The following is a 16,546-nucleotide window of genomic DNA, read 5'->3' as shown; positions in this document are numbered from 1 at the left end:
CACGCAAATTCAGAAAACGAATGATTGCACACTGTTCAAGTAAGGAAAACGTCGCCATTTTAAGTATTTAAAACAGTTCTCATTCTCGCCGCTGGCGGTAAAATTCCATCTGCCGTACGGCGCTGCCATCTCTGGGACGTATTGACAATGAACGCGGCCTCATTTTAAAACAATGCGCATGTTTCTATCTCTTTCCAGTCTGGAGAAAAAAAATCGGAGGCCTTAGAACTTGAATGCACCTCGTACAGTGATCAAAAGTTCAAAAATGGCTCTGAGCACTATGGGACTTAACAGCTGTGGTCATCAGTCCCCTAGAACTTAGAACTACTTAAACCTAACTAACCTAAGGACATCACACACATCCATGCCCGAGGCAGGATTCGAACCTACGACCGTAGGATCAAAAGTATTCAGACACCCCTATGTAACGCAGAATTTACCAGTACATGTCACGAGTGGCGGACACGCCAGTATAAAAGGAAGGAAGATTGGCGTTAACGTCCCGTCGACATCGAGGTCATTAGAGGTGGACCATTGTAAATGAAGGCGAGGAATAATGTGTTGTCAGCAGAAAAACAGCAATGGAAAAATGGGTCGATCAGAAGAGTGAATTCTAACGTGGACTGGTCATTTCAGTTCACATGAGTAACAAGCCCATCAGGGGATTTCAACCCTTCTAAAGAAGTCCCAAGTCGACTATTGGTAAAGTAATTGTGCAGTGGAAACGCGAAGGAACAACCATGACCTGGCAGACCTCGAGTACTGACGGACAGTCGAGAATTTCTGGGGCTGGTTGTAAAAACTCCTATGAAATCAGTGGAAAGAATCACTTGTAAATGCTACCACCAGTCCAGCCAGTAAAATCACTGTGCGTATAGAGTTTTAAAAATGGGGTACAGTGGTCGAGCAACTCCTCATAAGCTACACATTTCCGTCGTCAGTGCTGAGTGATACTTGAGGTGGCGTAAATAGCAACACCACTGGACATAAATGGCTCGAAACGAGTGTTTTGGGGGTGATGAACCACGCTGTACCCTGTGGCAATCCGATGGAAGGGTTTGGGTTTGGCGAATGGTTGGAGAACGTTAGCCCCCATCACGTGCAGTACTAACACTGAAGCGCAGTGTGGCTACGGTTTGGCGGTTTCTCGAGGTTAGTGTGTGGTCCAATTATTGCGCTTAACTAAACTCTAAGTGCGGAAGAATCTGACCACATTTTACACCACTGCGTACTGCATACAGAAGAGGAACAGTTCGGAGATGGTCGTTGTTTATATCAGCATGACAATGCATGCTGTTCGTTGTATCTGGTCGGGGCGGACGTCTCAAGACAACTGCTTCAGTTCGTCGTTGATCCTTTAACTCAGTTTTTTTATTACAGAGGGCAGCTATTCCTCTGACCGAACACGCTGAGTTACCGTGCCGGCTAATACATGGTAGGGTAGCTAGAAAATCTGCAATGAAAAACCAAAGGTACATTCTAGATATAAAAAGTGATGTTAAGTGGAAAAATGATAAGGATTTCTAGTCAGATGAATACAGCAGCATAAAAGGGTAATTGGGAGTGTATTCATTATGAATAGTCAGGTAGCGCAGAAACTGACTTACAGGGAACAGTTTATTGATCAGGTTCGACAGCAAACCAACGACGACAACAATAGTTCACGTATACAAGCAAATGTCGCATTCAGAAGATGAAGACATAAACAAAATATATCAGGATACTGGACGGGTAATTCGGAATGCAAATGAAGAACATTATCTAATGTGCGTGGAGAACTGAAATGCTGTTGTAGTAGAAGAATGAGGTACGGCAGAATACGGAGTTCGTAGTAGGAATGAAAGGGGAGTAAGAATAACTGAGTTCTGTAACGCATTTCATTTAATACTAGCAAGTACTCCGTTCAACGATTTCAAGAGGAGGGATTCTCCGAAAAGACCTAGTCACTCTGGAAGATTCCAACTGGATTACATCATGGTCCGACGGAGATTCCGAAAGCAGATACTGGATTGTATGGTGACCTAGTAGCATATACAGACTAAGATCACAGTTAGTAATGATGAAGAGTGAATTGAAATTTGAGAAAATCGTCCGGAACAACCATTCTGGAAGGAAGTGGTATAATGAAATACTACGGACTACTGAGACGCGCTTGAACTTCGCTTAAAATGAGGACTCTGCCTTAAGAAATACCACGGTAGGCAGTTCATTTGAAGAGGAGTGGACACTAAACACAGGTAAAGCAAGGTAATTGCGATGAAATCTTGGGTAACAGAAGAAATACTTCAATTGATCGACGAAAGAAGGCCGTCTAAATTTCCAAATTATTATTTTATTGGACTACCAGTTTCGGCGATATATTACGCCATCTTCAGGCCCCCTGACCGACGTGTAGGAAAATTCCCACCTTTGGTACAGTCAAAATATGAGCCAGCATTCAAAGAATGGTACCTGTAGATTTTTGAGACGGCGATCACTTCAAACATCACCTGTCGACAGGCAGGAATGAAATAAACACGAAGTGCAGAGAAAGCAAGGAAGAATGGCTGGAGGAAAAGAGCAAAGCAATCGAAAAAAAAGAAATGATCGTCGGATCTAGCACAAGGAAAAGTCAGAACAGCCTTCAGTGAAATGAAAAGCAGGAGCCGCAACATTAAGAGTGTAATGGGAATCCCAGTGTTAAACACAGAGGAGAGAGAGAGCAAGTGTAAACAGTACACTGATGGCCTGTGTGAGGGCCAATATGACGTGATGGAAGAACAAATTGGAGTTCATATGGAAAAGACAGGGGATCAAGTATTAGAATCAGACTGATTTTTTTTTCATTTTGAGAAGACCGAAGGAGTGTTTTGTTTTACTTCCAAAAACATTCAACAGCTAAGATCGCATAACTATTTATTCATTTAAAACAACCGGTTTCGATAGTTCCTGTCATTTTCAAGTCTTAAGGATTTTTTTTGTTATGTAACATGTTCATTTTACGTTTGGCATCACCCCAAGTTGTCAGAACTATGGAAAACTTGAGATGAAATAAGGCAGAACGGTAGATTTATTTCCACTGGAATTTCTAAACTCGCTGAGGGAAGTGGTAAACGGACATAGTTAACTTGGCATGTAGAGTGTATGAGACAGGCGACATACAATCAGCCTTTCGAAGGAAGATCATCCATACGATTCCGAAGAAAGAAAGAACAGATAAGTGCGAGAACTGCCGCGTAATCAGCTTGACAGCTCAGGCATCCGAGTTGCTGACAAGAATAATGAGCAGAAGCATAGAGAAGAAAACTGAGGATCTGTTAAGTGACGATCAGTTCGTCTTTAGCCAAGGTAAAGTCACCAGAGAGGCAGTCCTGACTTTGGCTTTGGCAATGGAACCAAAATTCTTAAGGTGGCAGGAGTAAAATACAGGGAGTGAAGGGCTGTCTAGGGGCAGAAAAGGGAAGAAATGGTTGAGAAGAACGTGAGACACGGTTGTAGCCTATCCTCGATGTTATTCAATCTATATATTGAGTAAGCAGTAAAGGAAACAAAAGAAAAATTGGGAGTAGGAATTAAAGTCCAGGGAGAAGATACAAAAACTTTGAGGTTTGCCGATGACATCGTAATTCTGTCAGAGACATCAAAGGACTTGGAAAAGCAGTTGAGCGGAATGCACAGTGTCTTGAGAGAAGGATAAAAGATGAGAACAACAAAAGCAAAATGAGGATAAAGGAATGAGTCAAATCAGGTGATGCTAAGGAAATTGGATTAGGAAATGAGACACTTAAAGTAGTAGATGAGTTTTGCTATTTGGGCATCGAAATGACTGATGATGGTTGATGTAGAGTGAATATAAAATGTAGACTGGCAATGGCAGGGAAAGCGTTTCTGAAAAAGAGAAATTTGTTAACATCGAGTATAGATACAGTGTCAGGAAGTCTTTTCTGAAGGTATTTGTATGGAGTGTAGCCATGTATGGAAGTTAAACATGGACGATAAACAATTTAGAGAAGAAGAGAATAGAATCTTTGAAATGCGGTGCTGCAGAAGAATGCTGAAGATTAGATGGGTACATCACGCAACTATGAGGAGGTACTGAATAGAACTGGGAATAAGAGGAATTTGTGGCACAACGTGAGTAGAAGAAGGGATTGGTTGGTGGGACACATAATGAAGCATCAAGGTTGGTTGGGTTGTTTGGGGAAGGAGACCAGACAGCGAGGTCACCGGTCTCATCGGATTAGGGAAGGATGGGGAAGGAAGTCGGCCGTGCCCTTTCAGAGGAACCATCCCGGCATTTGCCTGGAGTGATTTAGGGAAATCACGGAAAACTTAAATCAGGATAGCCGGACGCGGGATTGAACCGTCGTCCTCCCGAATGCGAGTCCAGTGAAGCATGAAGGGATCAGCAATTTAGTACTAGAGGGAAGTGTGGAGGGTAAAAATCGTAGAGGGAAACCAAGAGATATCGTGCACAGGATAGTGTAGAATGTAGAGCTGCATCAAACCAGTCTTTTGACTGAAGACACCACCACCACCACCACCACCACCACCACTACCAACAAAAACAACAACAATGGAACCAATATCGAAGAAAAATCAAGACACGTTCATGGGATTTGTCGGCCTAGAGAAAGCGTTTGACAATGCAAAATAGTACAGGATGTTCGAAATTCTGAGAAAAATGGTAGTAAGCTACAGGAAAAGGCGGGTAAAATAGTATATGTACAAGAACCAAGAGGGAAAAATGATTGGATACCAAGAACGAAGTGTTCGGATTAAAAAGGTGTAAGACGAGGCAGATAGTCTTTCACCCCTACAGTTCGATCTACAGATAGGTCAAGGAATGACGAAAATAAAAGAAAGATTCGAGGGTGGAATTAAAATTCAGGGGGAAAGAAGACCATTGATACCCTTTCACCCTGAATTTGGTGTTCTTCTTTGCGCTATCAGATAACATTATATCTGGTGACATTGCTATCCTTAGTGAAGGTGGAGAAAAATTCCAGAGTATATTGTATGGAACGAACAGTCTATTGGGTATAGACTATCGATTGACAGTAGACCGAAGAAGGACGAAAATGAGAATTCGGAGGTGCTTAACATCAAAATTAGTGATCACGAAGTAGACGAAGTTAAGGAATTCTCCTATCTTTGGAGAAAAATAACCCATGACTGACGAATCAAGAGGGAGGTAAGAAGTAGACTAGAACAAGCAAAGAGGGCATTCATTACTGGCCAAGAGAAATCTACTGATATTATGCGTGCGGCTTAATTTGAAGAAGGAATTTCTTAGAATGTACATTTGGTGCAGATCATTGTTTGATAGTGAATCATGGCCTATGGGAAAACGAACGCCGTGCGGGATTAGCCGAGCGATCTAAGGCGCTGCAGTCGTGGACCCATAAGATTTAACACACATTTGAACTTTTTTTGGAAAACGAACAAAAAAAAACAAAACAAAAAAAAGTGAGAGAAGTGGAGCGTTTGAGATGTGGTGCTACAATGTTAAAAATTTGATGGACTGATGTGGTAAGGAATGAGGAGGGTCTCCGCACAATCGGCGAAAAGAGAAACACGTGGAAAGCACTGACAAGAAGAATGAACTACCTGATAGGACTTGTATTAAGACATCAGGGAATAATTTCCATGATATTAGAGGAAGCTGTAGAGGGTAAGAGCTGTAGGGAAAGACAGAGACTAGGATACATCTAAAATGTAATCGAGGACCTAGGATGCAAGTGCTAGACTGAGCTGAAATGGTTGGTGCAAGAGATAAATTCGTGGTGGGCCGCATAAAACCAGTCAGAAGACTGATGACTCCGCATACTTGTGACTAGATAGTGTACGTTCTATATGTTGCATTTTACCTTACTGCGCTATGAGATCTGCGTTGTCATTACAGTTCACTTGGAAGCTGGAACTTATTTAACGTATCAGTGCCGAAACTTTACTCAAACGCTACGGGGACGAACACTTTTCCATGTGTACTTTGCCTTATCTGTGTGTGTCCAGAATCAGCTGTTAGTAGGTCATGTGAACAGAGCCTGTATGTATCGTTCAACTTTAAAACGGTCCTATAGAAAAAACAGTATCTGCGGTTTGCACAAGACTGTTGATATAATGACACTTCATGGTCGATATGGCGACGAACAGAAATCTGATTCAGAGACTTGATCGCGAAGCTAAGTTTTCCTTTTCCCCTGCTTGTGATAAGAGATCTAAGTATCGCAGTGGTAAGAGAATGGAATCGTAGTCAGAAGGATGCCAGTTCAAATCACCGTCTGAACATCCAGACTAAGGTTTCCCGTCCTTCCTCATTTTTTATCCTCTTGAGTGACCACGGCCGTTTTTCTTTACAACACTACCCCAAACGGAGCATATGCTCCGTCTCTAATAATCTTGTCGTCGACGGACGTTAAACTCTAATCTTACTTCATTTTTGCTTGTGAGAGTTGCAAAAGAAACATCCGCATATGATATCGGTCAATGCCCCGCATACGAAACCGTTCAATGCCCGAGTCGATTTCGCAATATGATGTAATACCGTCATTCTTGATGGAGGGAACTCCGTATTGACGAGGCAGAACAGGTACCTGCACGCTTAAAATTTTTTAGATAATGGATTTCAACATCGTTTTTATCCAGGAGAGGCAAGATAGATGACCCACGAATGTTACATCACTGTCATAAGGCATAATGTTATTTGATAACATAAACAATAACACCGTATACGAATACTGCACGGAAGATTTACCGTTAAAACTTCCATTTAATTCTTTCTAACGTACTCCGAATATCGGAAATGAATTGCGATATTACTTCAGAAATATGTGTGACTCAAAATTTTTGGTCTAATGAGTGAGTTAAATAAAAGATATTGCTTATAGCAACTATATTTCAAGATTAACGGCGATCATCTGCAACGCGCAATGTCCTGTGGACATTTAAGAGTGACGGCAAGAAGGTGGCTTTGTATCCTCCGTATGGGTCAATGAGGGACAAGACAATTTCTTTTAAAAAAAATTAGAGCAACTCCAGATATAATGATTATGGTATTTTCAACAATTAATCATAGTGATTACAACTTTATTAGCTGTTGGCTCAAAAGGATGCATTCCTGTGAGTTATACCCCCTCTCTTTCACTTTTCTTCTGAATTCTTCTAGGAGGACTTATCGTTCGAAGGCTGTTCGCAGTCGATGTGGTAGTATATATGACAGATGCAACACCACAAACCTGTAGCGAAATGCAGGAAGACTTACGGAGTAGCCGGCCGCGGTGGTCTAGCGGTTCTAGGCGCTCAGTCCGGAACCGCGGGACTGCTACGGTCGCAGGTTCGAATCCTGCCTCGGGCATGGATGTGTGTGATGTCCTTAGGTTAGTTAGGTTTAAGTAGTTCTAAGTTCTAGGGGACTGATGACCTCAGATGCTAAGTCCCATAGTGCTCAGAGCCATTTGAACCATTTGAACTTACGGAGTGTGGAAGCTTGGAGTGTGGAATGGCAGATGAGCCGCCTTAATGTATTATAAATAAATGTGACGCGTTGCCCATAAATAGGCAGGAAGACCCATTACTATTCGATTAAACGCCGATATATCTCTGGAAAGAGTGACAACAGCTAGGAGCAACTGCCTGGAGCGACATACAGTGGAATGACCACTTAAAACTAGTTGCTTTTCGCGGCTTGTTTAATTAATGGTGTGCTTGGAAGTGTTCTGCCGAATCGTTGTTTCCGTTTCATGCACACTATTCCGACGACCACCAGAAGATGGCTGGGTTGCTCGTTGAAATATTATGCTCATAATGGAATCAACCATTCGGCAACAGAGCCTGAAGCATACCGTTAATAAAAATAGTTGTAGGTAAAGTGGGTTATAGGCGTGGACTAATTGGAAGAATCGTTAGGAAACGTAATTCATCCGGCAAGTAAGGGCCATTCAGAACACTCGTACAATCGACTCTGAATATTAGTCGGCAGTCTGGGACTCTCTGCAGGTAGGATTAACAGGGGAGTAAGGAATATCCAAAGGCAGAAGTTACAAGAGAGCCGTTGTGCTTGACGCACACCTTTGAAATTCCGAGAGCGTACGTTACAAGAAGTGCTGCTCAGCATATTACTTCCTCCCACATAAATTACGCGAAATGAACACAAGTTCAAATGGCTCTGAGCACTTTGGGACTTAACATCTGTGATCAGTCCCCTAGGTCTTAGAACTTCTTAAACCTAACTAACCTAAGGACTTCACGCACATCCATGCCCGAGGCAGGATTCGAACCTGCGACCGGAGCGGTCACGCGGTTCCAGACTGAAGCGCCTAGAACCGCACGGCCACAACGGCCGGCTATGAACACAAGTGAAAGAATCAGTAAAGTTATCTGTAAGATCATGCGGAGACTTCGCAATCACTATTCGCGAATGGAACAGGAAAGGAGGGTAATATAGTGACATTAGAAATACCCTTCGACACAAACCTATACCGTGGGAAACAGTTTGACCGTTTAGTACACATCTTTCACTCTGACAAAGTTAAATGGTGTTCACTTAGAACCTCACCGAAGTGAAGTATACTAGCACACGTATCACCGAATGTCACCGATTTCTGAATCTAACTTTAGGATGATGATTATCATTTAAGTGAGTCCAAGGTATTCCCCAACGGGACAGAAACCTACCAATCACTGCTAAGTGAGCAGAAATTACGTCCAAAATGCGGTGGTCTTTCACGACGTGGCGTCCATGATGTACGTACAATCAGTCCATGAAATATCGGGATGGAATAGATTACTAACTTCCTACGGAGACATGCTACACATAGGACAGAAATGGTTCGTAACAGTCTCCTGAACACATAATAATTCATCCTTTCAGGGTGGAATTCACTTCTACATCCTGTATTGCTATAATAATGGTTGGACTGTTTGTAGGAATCGTAGTGAGTAGGCTAATGTTTGTAGTTTTCCCCTACAATTTACAGTTTATTTTTTGTGACACATACATGTCAACGTGAACCCTGAATAAACTGAGGGAACCATTTTATGAGGAATTAGAGTGGAAACCGTAAAAGTAAGAGAATAAGCAGTAAATTGTGTAAAACTTTTGAACTATCCAAAGGTTAGAATTTACAAAATTTTACAAGTGGGTATGGCTACTTAACGGCTGTTTGCAGTGTCTGTATGTGAAATTAATTCTTATCTATTGCTTTCGTGCGCTAAAATGTCTGCATCACCCCTTTGTGCTCCTCTCTGTGACATGTTTACCTACCGCTTGTAGCTGGTGATCGTCAGGTGAGGTGATGTACCACCTCTGTTTTTCCTACTGAAGAACCTGTCGTCTTTGGGACCATGAGCAGTCGATATAACGGTCAATAGCATTTACCTTGTCATTATGGCTAATACACTGGCTATTGCACGGAACACCGACTACCTTCATAACTACTCACCCTTCTTCAAAATGTTGGAAAAGCGTTTTCAATTTCACTTAACTGTGTATACCGCATAAATATCACATTCTTAAAAAAAAAAATAAAGGCAAGAATTGTCTTCACTGACATAATTAGTCACAAAAAAGTAAAATGATGGGAACTCTCCCTCCGGAAAGTATTGGATGCACAACTGTAACAACAAAGCGGAGAGGCCGCTCTTTAGCAGCAACACCATGGACTTGTTGGCTTCAAGTAAATCCTGTAACCAATAGTAACCACACAGACGTGCTATACACTTTAAGACAAAAAAAGGAAAAAATCGACCTACGCCCCACTAAGAATTATCCGAATGGAACGGAAATCGTTAAATGTGATGTATATGTAAAGACAAACAAACGATTACAATTTCAGAAAAAATGGGTGATTTATTCAAGAGAAAGAGCTTACACATATTGAGGACGTCAGTAACGTATTGGTCCACCTCTGGCCCTTACGCAAGGAATTATTTGGCCTGGCATTAATTGACAGAGTTGGATGTCCTCCAGAGGGGTATCGTGCCAAATTATGACCAATTGGCGCGTTAAATCGTCGAAATCTCGAGCTGGTTGGAGGACCCAGCCTACAATGCTCCAAACGTTCTCAGCTCTTGAGAGATCCGGAGACCTTACTGACCAAGGTAGGGTTTGGCAAGCACGAAGACAAGCAGTAGAAACTCTCGCCGTGTACAGGCGGGCATTATCTTGCTGAAGTGTAACCGCAGGGCAGCTTGCCATTAAGGGCAGCAAAACGGGGCGTACAATATCATCGGCGTACCGCGGTACTGATGCCGCAAATTATAACCAAAGGGCTTCTGCAATGAAAAGGAATGGCTCCCCAGGCGGTCAGTCCTGGTTGTCTGGCCGTATGGTGGGCCACAGTCAGGTTGATATACCACCGCTGTCTGTGGCGTTTCCAGACCCGCCTTCAGCCTGGAATCTTATTGAGTGAGTAGAATTGTCTCCAGTGATAGTCTTGCCCAGATGACCAGTGGTCGGCTGAAAGTGTCAGCCGTGGTCAGAACAGTGTTCGGTGTATGCCGGAGCTAAGCGATTTCGGGTGAGCAAATTGTTGACTCTCGTTTGTTGAGCGCTTTTCTAATCAAGAGAGCCGAAGTGTTGGTGTTTTGAGAGGGACCGTGTCGAAGATTTATATCGCATACAGGGAAAGCGGAAAAACATCATCTGCTAAGTCACAACGCGAACGAAAGTGGCTGCTGAGTGATCGTGACGGAGGGTCATCGACGAGGATTGTGACGAAAAATAAGACAATTGCAAAAGTCACTGCAGAACTGCATATCGCACACGTGAACCCTGTCAGGATCAAAAAACACGAAGGAGTCTCCACAAGCAGGTAACTGCAGGGAGAACTGGAATTTCAAAATCACTCATCAGTGATACAAACGGCCCTAACAGGATAACGCGGAGCCGAAGCCACAAAGCCTGGACTATGGAGCAAAGCAAGGATGCAATTCGGTCAGTTGAATCTGTTCGACTCTGTTTCCAACTGCTGGCCGAGTTTAAGTCCTAAAAGTGAAACATAGCGGCGATTCGATGATGATTTGGTAGCCACATCGTGGTATTCTACAGGCCCCATGGTTACTCTGCGAGATCGCATTAGTGCCAAGGATTGAGTGACCATTTGGGCTGATCAGATACATACCATGGTACAGTGTTTGTTCTCTAATGGTTTGGCTGTGTTCCAAGGCGGCAGGGCCTCTGTTCTTACTGCTTGCATCGTCCAGGACTGGTTTTGTGAGCACGACGATGAATTGTCGCATCTGCACTTGTCGCCACAGTCACCAGGTCACAATATAATGCAGCCTTTGCGGTCTACTTTGGAGACAAGGTTGCGTGATCGTTACCTGAACTTATATTTTGCCACTATTTTGCCGCAAGGATAGAATAAGATTCCCTTGAAAACCATACGGTGCCTCATTCCGAGACGACTGGACGCTGTTTTGAACGCCAGCTGTTTTCGTGCACTGTATTAACCATGTTAATGGATTGTGATTTTGGCGTTTCTGTATTTTTGTTCGCCTTCTGCGTATTCCCAAACGCCTAAGCCGGTAAACTGTCCGAGTAACAGGTTGGCTACTAACGTCTCTAGGGGGCAACAAAAATTTGATTTCAGTAGGAGTTACTGAGGGAATATAGAAATTTAGAATATTGTCATAGTCTACTCATTACACTTACGTTAAAGGCTTAGAACCGTAAGTTAAGAATTACGAACAGAAACTGTGTATATGTCTGGAGAGAAACTTTGCATATAATTTCAAATTTTTGCTGACTTTTGCCCGCTGACGTTCTCTATAAAATAATGAAAGGAAATCTTTTTTCGCTTACTACATTTTCGCTGTTCATGCAGTAAAACTGCAGCATCAAGCATGACGTTTTAAGTTATTACTTCTTTGCTACTAACTCCATTCGTAACACTGTTTTCGGACAGTATCGAAATGTACTAGTTAACATAGCTGCAAAATTATATCATTTCATATCATATATGACGTTTTATACACGGGACTTCGATTCTTCACTGAATTGTGGGTGGTGATTTAATGATGTGATGCTAATACTGAAGCTCGCTCAAATGTGAAAATCTGAGTTTGATTTCAGCCACAAATGAGATAATTTGTTCGCTCAGCTCTTAATGACAGGGATCTGTTTTATTCCACCTGTCACGCGACATTTGAAGTTGCCCCTCAAGTTCAGATCGACAGAGACACTCTTTATGGTCTAAAACAGCGGTCGTCAAACTTCTCCCTCAAGAGCCAATACTGACATCTTGGGATGGCATCTCTGGCCGCATATGTACTGACCCTATTATTAAGTCGTAACCCGGATAAGTTAGTATATTATGAATTCCCAACAGACTAGCTATAATAATGGCTCATAAGTTGGCCGCCGGCTCCAAGGACTGATCGTCAAAGGTTGGCATCATTGGAATCAGCTCGTGTCTACTGTTCTCTGTTTCATATTGCTTGCCAGCGACCCCACACTTGTGACACTTTAGTTTCCTGACCATGTGTTGCTGTGTTATCCGTGTGAGCGTATAATTTAACTGATTCATAACAGTAAGTCCGTTATGAAGCATGACACACATTCACAAATGTTTACTAAATGTTTTGAGTGTCTTTTTTTTTCTTCTGCTCATAGCGTTGTATTATAACAACCTTAATTTAGTTCCATATTCCTTGCCACAAATCTGCAGTCATGGACTGAGCGGCTGGTCCCGGCGGAGGTTCGAGTCCTCCTTCGGGCATGGATGTGCGTGTTTGTCCTTAGGATAATTTAGGTTAAGTAGTGTGTAAGCTTAGGGACTTATGAACTTATCAGCTAAGTCCACATAAGATTTCAGACACATTTGAACATTCATTTGCCACAAACATGTGCCGCATTTGAAAGTGATCGCCTCTATAATGAGCATTCATGATTTCTCGTTACTTCCATGTATAATTTGTATCATAACAGCTGCTTGGTACGTTCGCGTACGTCCTTGAGTTGCCAGTACTGGAAGACAAACTACAAAACATTCCTCCTTGTCATATCCTCCGAAGCCACAGTAGCTTTGCTATTTGCCCTTCAGCCCCTGAGGTAAGCGGCCAACTTTACTCAGCTCACGGCCGAATTAACCACTGTCAATTAAAATTTATCTCAGCTTGAAATATTACTGTATCTGTTAGTACAGTAAAACTCCGGTTAACCGAACTACAGTGGTGGAGGGGGGAGGGGTTGGGGAAGCCATTTCGGATAACAATTTTTTCGTTTAACCCATGAACATCTAACATGTACTACATTATTTTGTACTGTAGTGACAGTACGTACCTTTGAAAATTTTTGAAGGTCCAACGAATTCGAAAATCTTTTTGTGGACTGCGCCTATATTTTTTCATTAAAGTTAAATTTAAATTTTCAGCACATGAATTTCTTTTTAAAAAAAACAGCAATTTTTGTTTGTTTCTTGTGTCGCTCCACAAGTTTTTGAGCAGCGACGTCCCGCTATCGTTTCATTAGAAATACGTCAGCCGGCTTTGTTAAAAAATCTGTATTGTTAACAAATATTAGGGCAACCTACAACAATAACAACACTCGTACTGTAAGCCACACCCAGGATGTTTTCAAAGAGAAATTCTTGATGTAGGCTTGCCTTTAGTCCTCGAAAACCTTAGTCAGCTGTCACTCCGTCACCCACGTTATCTACTTTGTGCTCTTTGATCGTGTTAGCATTTGACAGCAACAGTGTTTCTACTATTTAGTTGGCCGTGGCTTCTTGCAAGTCGTCCGCGACAACCCATTCTTCCACCTAGGACGTATCCATGTCTTGACTTGTCATACAGTTTTCTCCAGCACCTTGAAGAGTTTCTGCTTTCATGTTATTCCAGGCTTGCGCACACCAATAAATCACGTGTTTCACTTATGCCGCTTTCAGCGCATCGTTCATGTTTTTGTTCTGCATGTTACTATCTTGAAGGATTGTTCTCAAAAACAGCTATCGGTAGCGCCCTGTAAATGTCGCTGTTATCTCCTGATCCAGTGGTTCAATTGAAGAGACGCGCAGAAAAACGGGCTAACTCTCAAATGTAAAATCTCAGAGATGAGTGATGCCATCTGTTGCTGTGTACGGGAACTATCAACATTGACATTGGTCTCACCCCTAAATATCACATCAGAACATTTAAGGATAAGACTAGTGTCAGTTGCCGGCCGGGGTGACCGAGCGGTTCTAGGCGCTTCAGTGTGGAACCGCGCGACCCCTACGGTCGCAGGTTCGAATCCTGCCTTGGGCATGGATGTTTGTGATGTCCTTAGGTTAGTTAGGTTTAAGTAGTTCTACGTTCTAGGGGACTGATGACCAAAGATGTTAAGTCCCATAGTGCTCAGAGCCATTTGAACTAATGTCAGTTTTGATAGTTCTCGTACCCAGCAACAGATGGCAACACTTATCTATTTTTACATTAAAGGATTATCCAGATTTTCCACGAATATCCTCAATTAGAATGGTAACATTTGGGGGAAGGAATGCACAACATTATCGCCACCTTTCAGCTCGCAAGGATGCGTAGGCGCTCTGTCACTTAATAAGGGGGCTTTTTAAGCAGACCTTTGTCAATTAAAAAGTTTTCAGCTTCCGTTACAAACTGATCACCAAACAAGACAAGACGTCCAGGAACTTTTTTGGACTCTATAAAAAAACTTGTGGTGTGACTTGGGCAACATCCTCCAAGGCTAGAGGTTTCTTGGACTTCCCGATGCATTCTGTGTGTGCCAGAAGGGTTTAATGCCAAAAGAACAGTTATCCGTTCTTTCATCATTTTCTGTCCTGGGGCAGATATTCCTTTTGAAGATGCTAAGAATATTGTTAGCAACATCTTGAAGTTAACTCCCGCTTCATCGGTGTTATAAATGCGATCCTTTGTATAGCTTTGGGTGTACTCTTTAAGCTCTGTTTTGAAAGCATCAACTGGGTCTGGGTCTGCAGATAGCGTTTCTCCACATACATTGATTTGCCGAATGCCGCATCAGTTTTCGCATCAGAACGTGAAGGAAAATCTTCTCCTCCCTTATTTAACGACTCAGCCACCATTTAAGCTTTTTCTTCCAGTATTGGTCCAGTCAAAGGCAAGCCTTTTTATAGTTGATAGGTGAACTTCGCCCACTATTTCTAAGTCGAAAGGTTTCAATGTTTTTCTATGACGATTTTTTACAGTTTGCTCTGGAAATTTAGATATTCACTAGACCAATTCTGAAACAGTAGTAACGTCAACTCCGTAATTAGCTGCGACCGTTTTCAATAAACTTCCTTTTCCAGTTACATTGATAGCAGCTTATAAATTAGCTTTTAATCGACACATCACAAAAATACGGACGCAACGGACAGAAACAGCTTAATTTCGGATTTTCGGAGGAGTTTCGGGTAAACCGAAAAAAATGGTTCAAATGGCTCTGAGCACTATGGGACTTAACATCGGAGATCATCTGTCCCCTAGACTTAGAACTACTTAATCCTAACTAACCTAAGGACATCACTCACATCCATGCCCGAGGCAGGATTCGAACCTGTGACCGTAGCAGCAGCGCGGTCCCGGACTCAAGATCCTAGGACCGCTCGGCCACAACGGTCGGCTCGGGTAAACCGAATTTTGGTTGACCCGAGTGCGGTTAACCGTCGTTTTACTGTATTTTTGATTGTTACTGAACATGAAATCTATGCAGATGCTCTTAACCTTAGTTGACGGTTTTGGACTCGGCAGTTATTGCTAGATGCATATTACTGTTAAGTTCGCAACCACTGGTCTAAACTCCACAGTTTTTGCGTTTCGTTTGCCGAGAGAAGACGAGCGAAGAAGACGGGCCAGTTTGACAAAATGCAAGGAAAGTGCATGCGGCCCACTCACCGTTGGCGACGGCTGGGAACGCGTCATGCGGCGCCGGGTCGGCTGTGGCGCTGCCGCCGGTTTTGACGGCACAGCACGGAGCTACTGCAGCCGCTGCGCTTGCTGGTGGCACGGCCGTCACGCGCCAAACTGGCGCTTCGCCTCTGAGCCGACTCAATAAAGCGTCGCGTGGGCGACGCGGGCACTGGAGGGGGCTGGGGCAGGGCGGGGAGAATGTAGGGGGTTGGGAGGGGAAGCCGTCTGCAGACGCGGCGCGTGGAGGAGGTCGCGCCGCGCCGCTCGAATGTATGCACAGCTAGATAAGAGGGGGGGGCTGAAGAGCTCCAGTTCTGCATCGAAAACACAGAGCTCTTCGACCACACAGTTATCCGACATATCTCCCCCCCCCCCCTCCCTCAAGCCACTGCCCCTTATTGAAGTACTAGCTATACAGGGTGTTACAAAAAGATACGGCCAAACTTTGAGGAAACATTCCTCACACACAAATAAAGAAAAGATGTTATGTGGGCATGTGTGCGGAAACACTTAATTTCCATGTTAGAGCTCATTTTAGTTTCGTCAGTATGTACTGTACTTCCTCGATCCACCGCCAGTTGGCCCAATTGAAGGAACGTAATGTTGACTTCGGTGCTTGTGTTGACATGCGACTCATTGCTCTACAGTACTAGCATCAAGCACATCCGTACGTAGCATCAACAGGTTAGTAGTCATC

At 43.2% G+C, this 16,546-nt stretch overlaps 1 protein-coding gene across 1 annotated transcript in view; it reads right to left on the bottom strand.

The window, feature by feature from the left end:
* LOC126473448 (arylsulfatase B-like) overlaps positions 1-15,969 on the bottom strand; it is a 332,111-nt gene extending 316,142 nt beyond the window's left edge. Inside the window, exon 1 of the mRNA XM_050100501.1 lies at positions 15,835-15,969. Coding sequence (XP_049956458.1) covers positions 15,835-15,861 — 27 coding nt within the window. The 5' untranslated portion in view covers positions 15,862-15,969. The remainder of the gene's footprint in view (positions 1-15,834) is intronic.
* Positions 15,970-16,546: the final 577 nt, after the last annotated feature.

Source organism: Schistocerca serialis, chromosome 4 (genome assembly GCF_023864345.2).
Source record: "Schistocerca serialis cubense isolate TAMUIC-IGC-003099 chromosome 4, iqSchSeri2.2, whole genome shotgun sequence".
Lineage (NCBI taxonomy): Eukaryota > Metazoa > Arthropoda > Insecta > Orthoptera > Acrididae > Schistocerca > Schistocerca serialis.
This window is presented reverse-complemented; position numbering and strand designations above follow the sequence as displayed.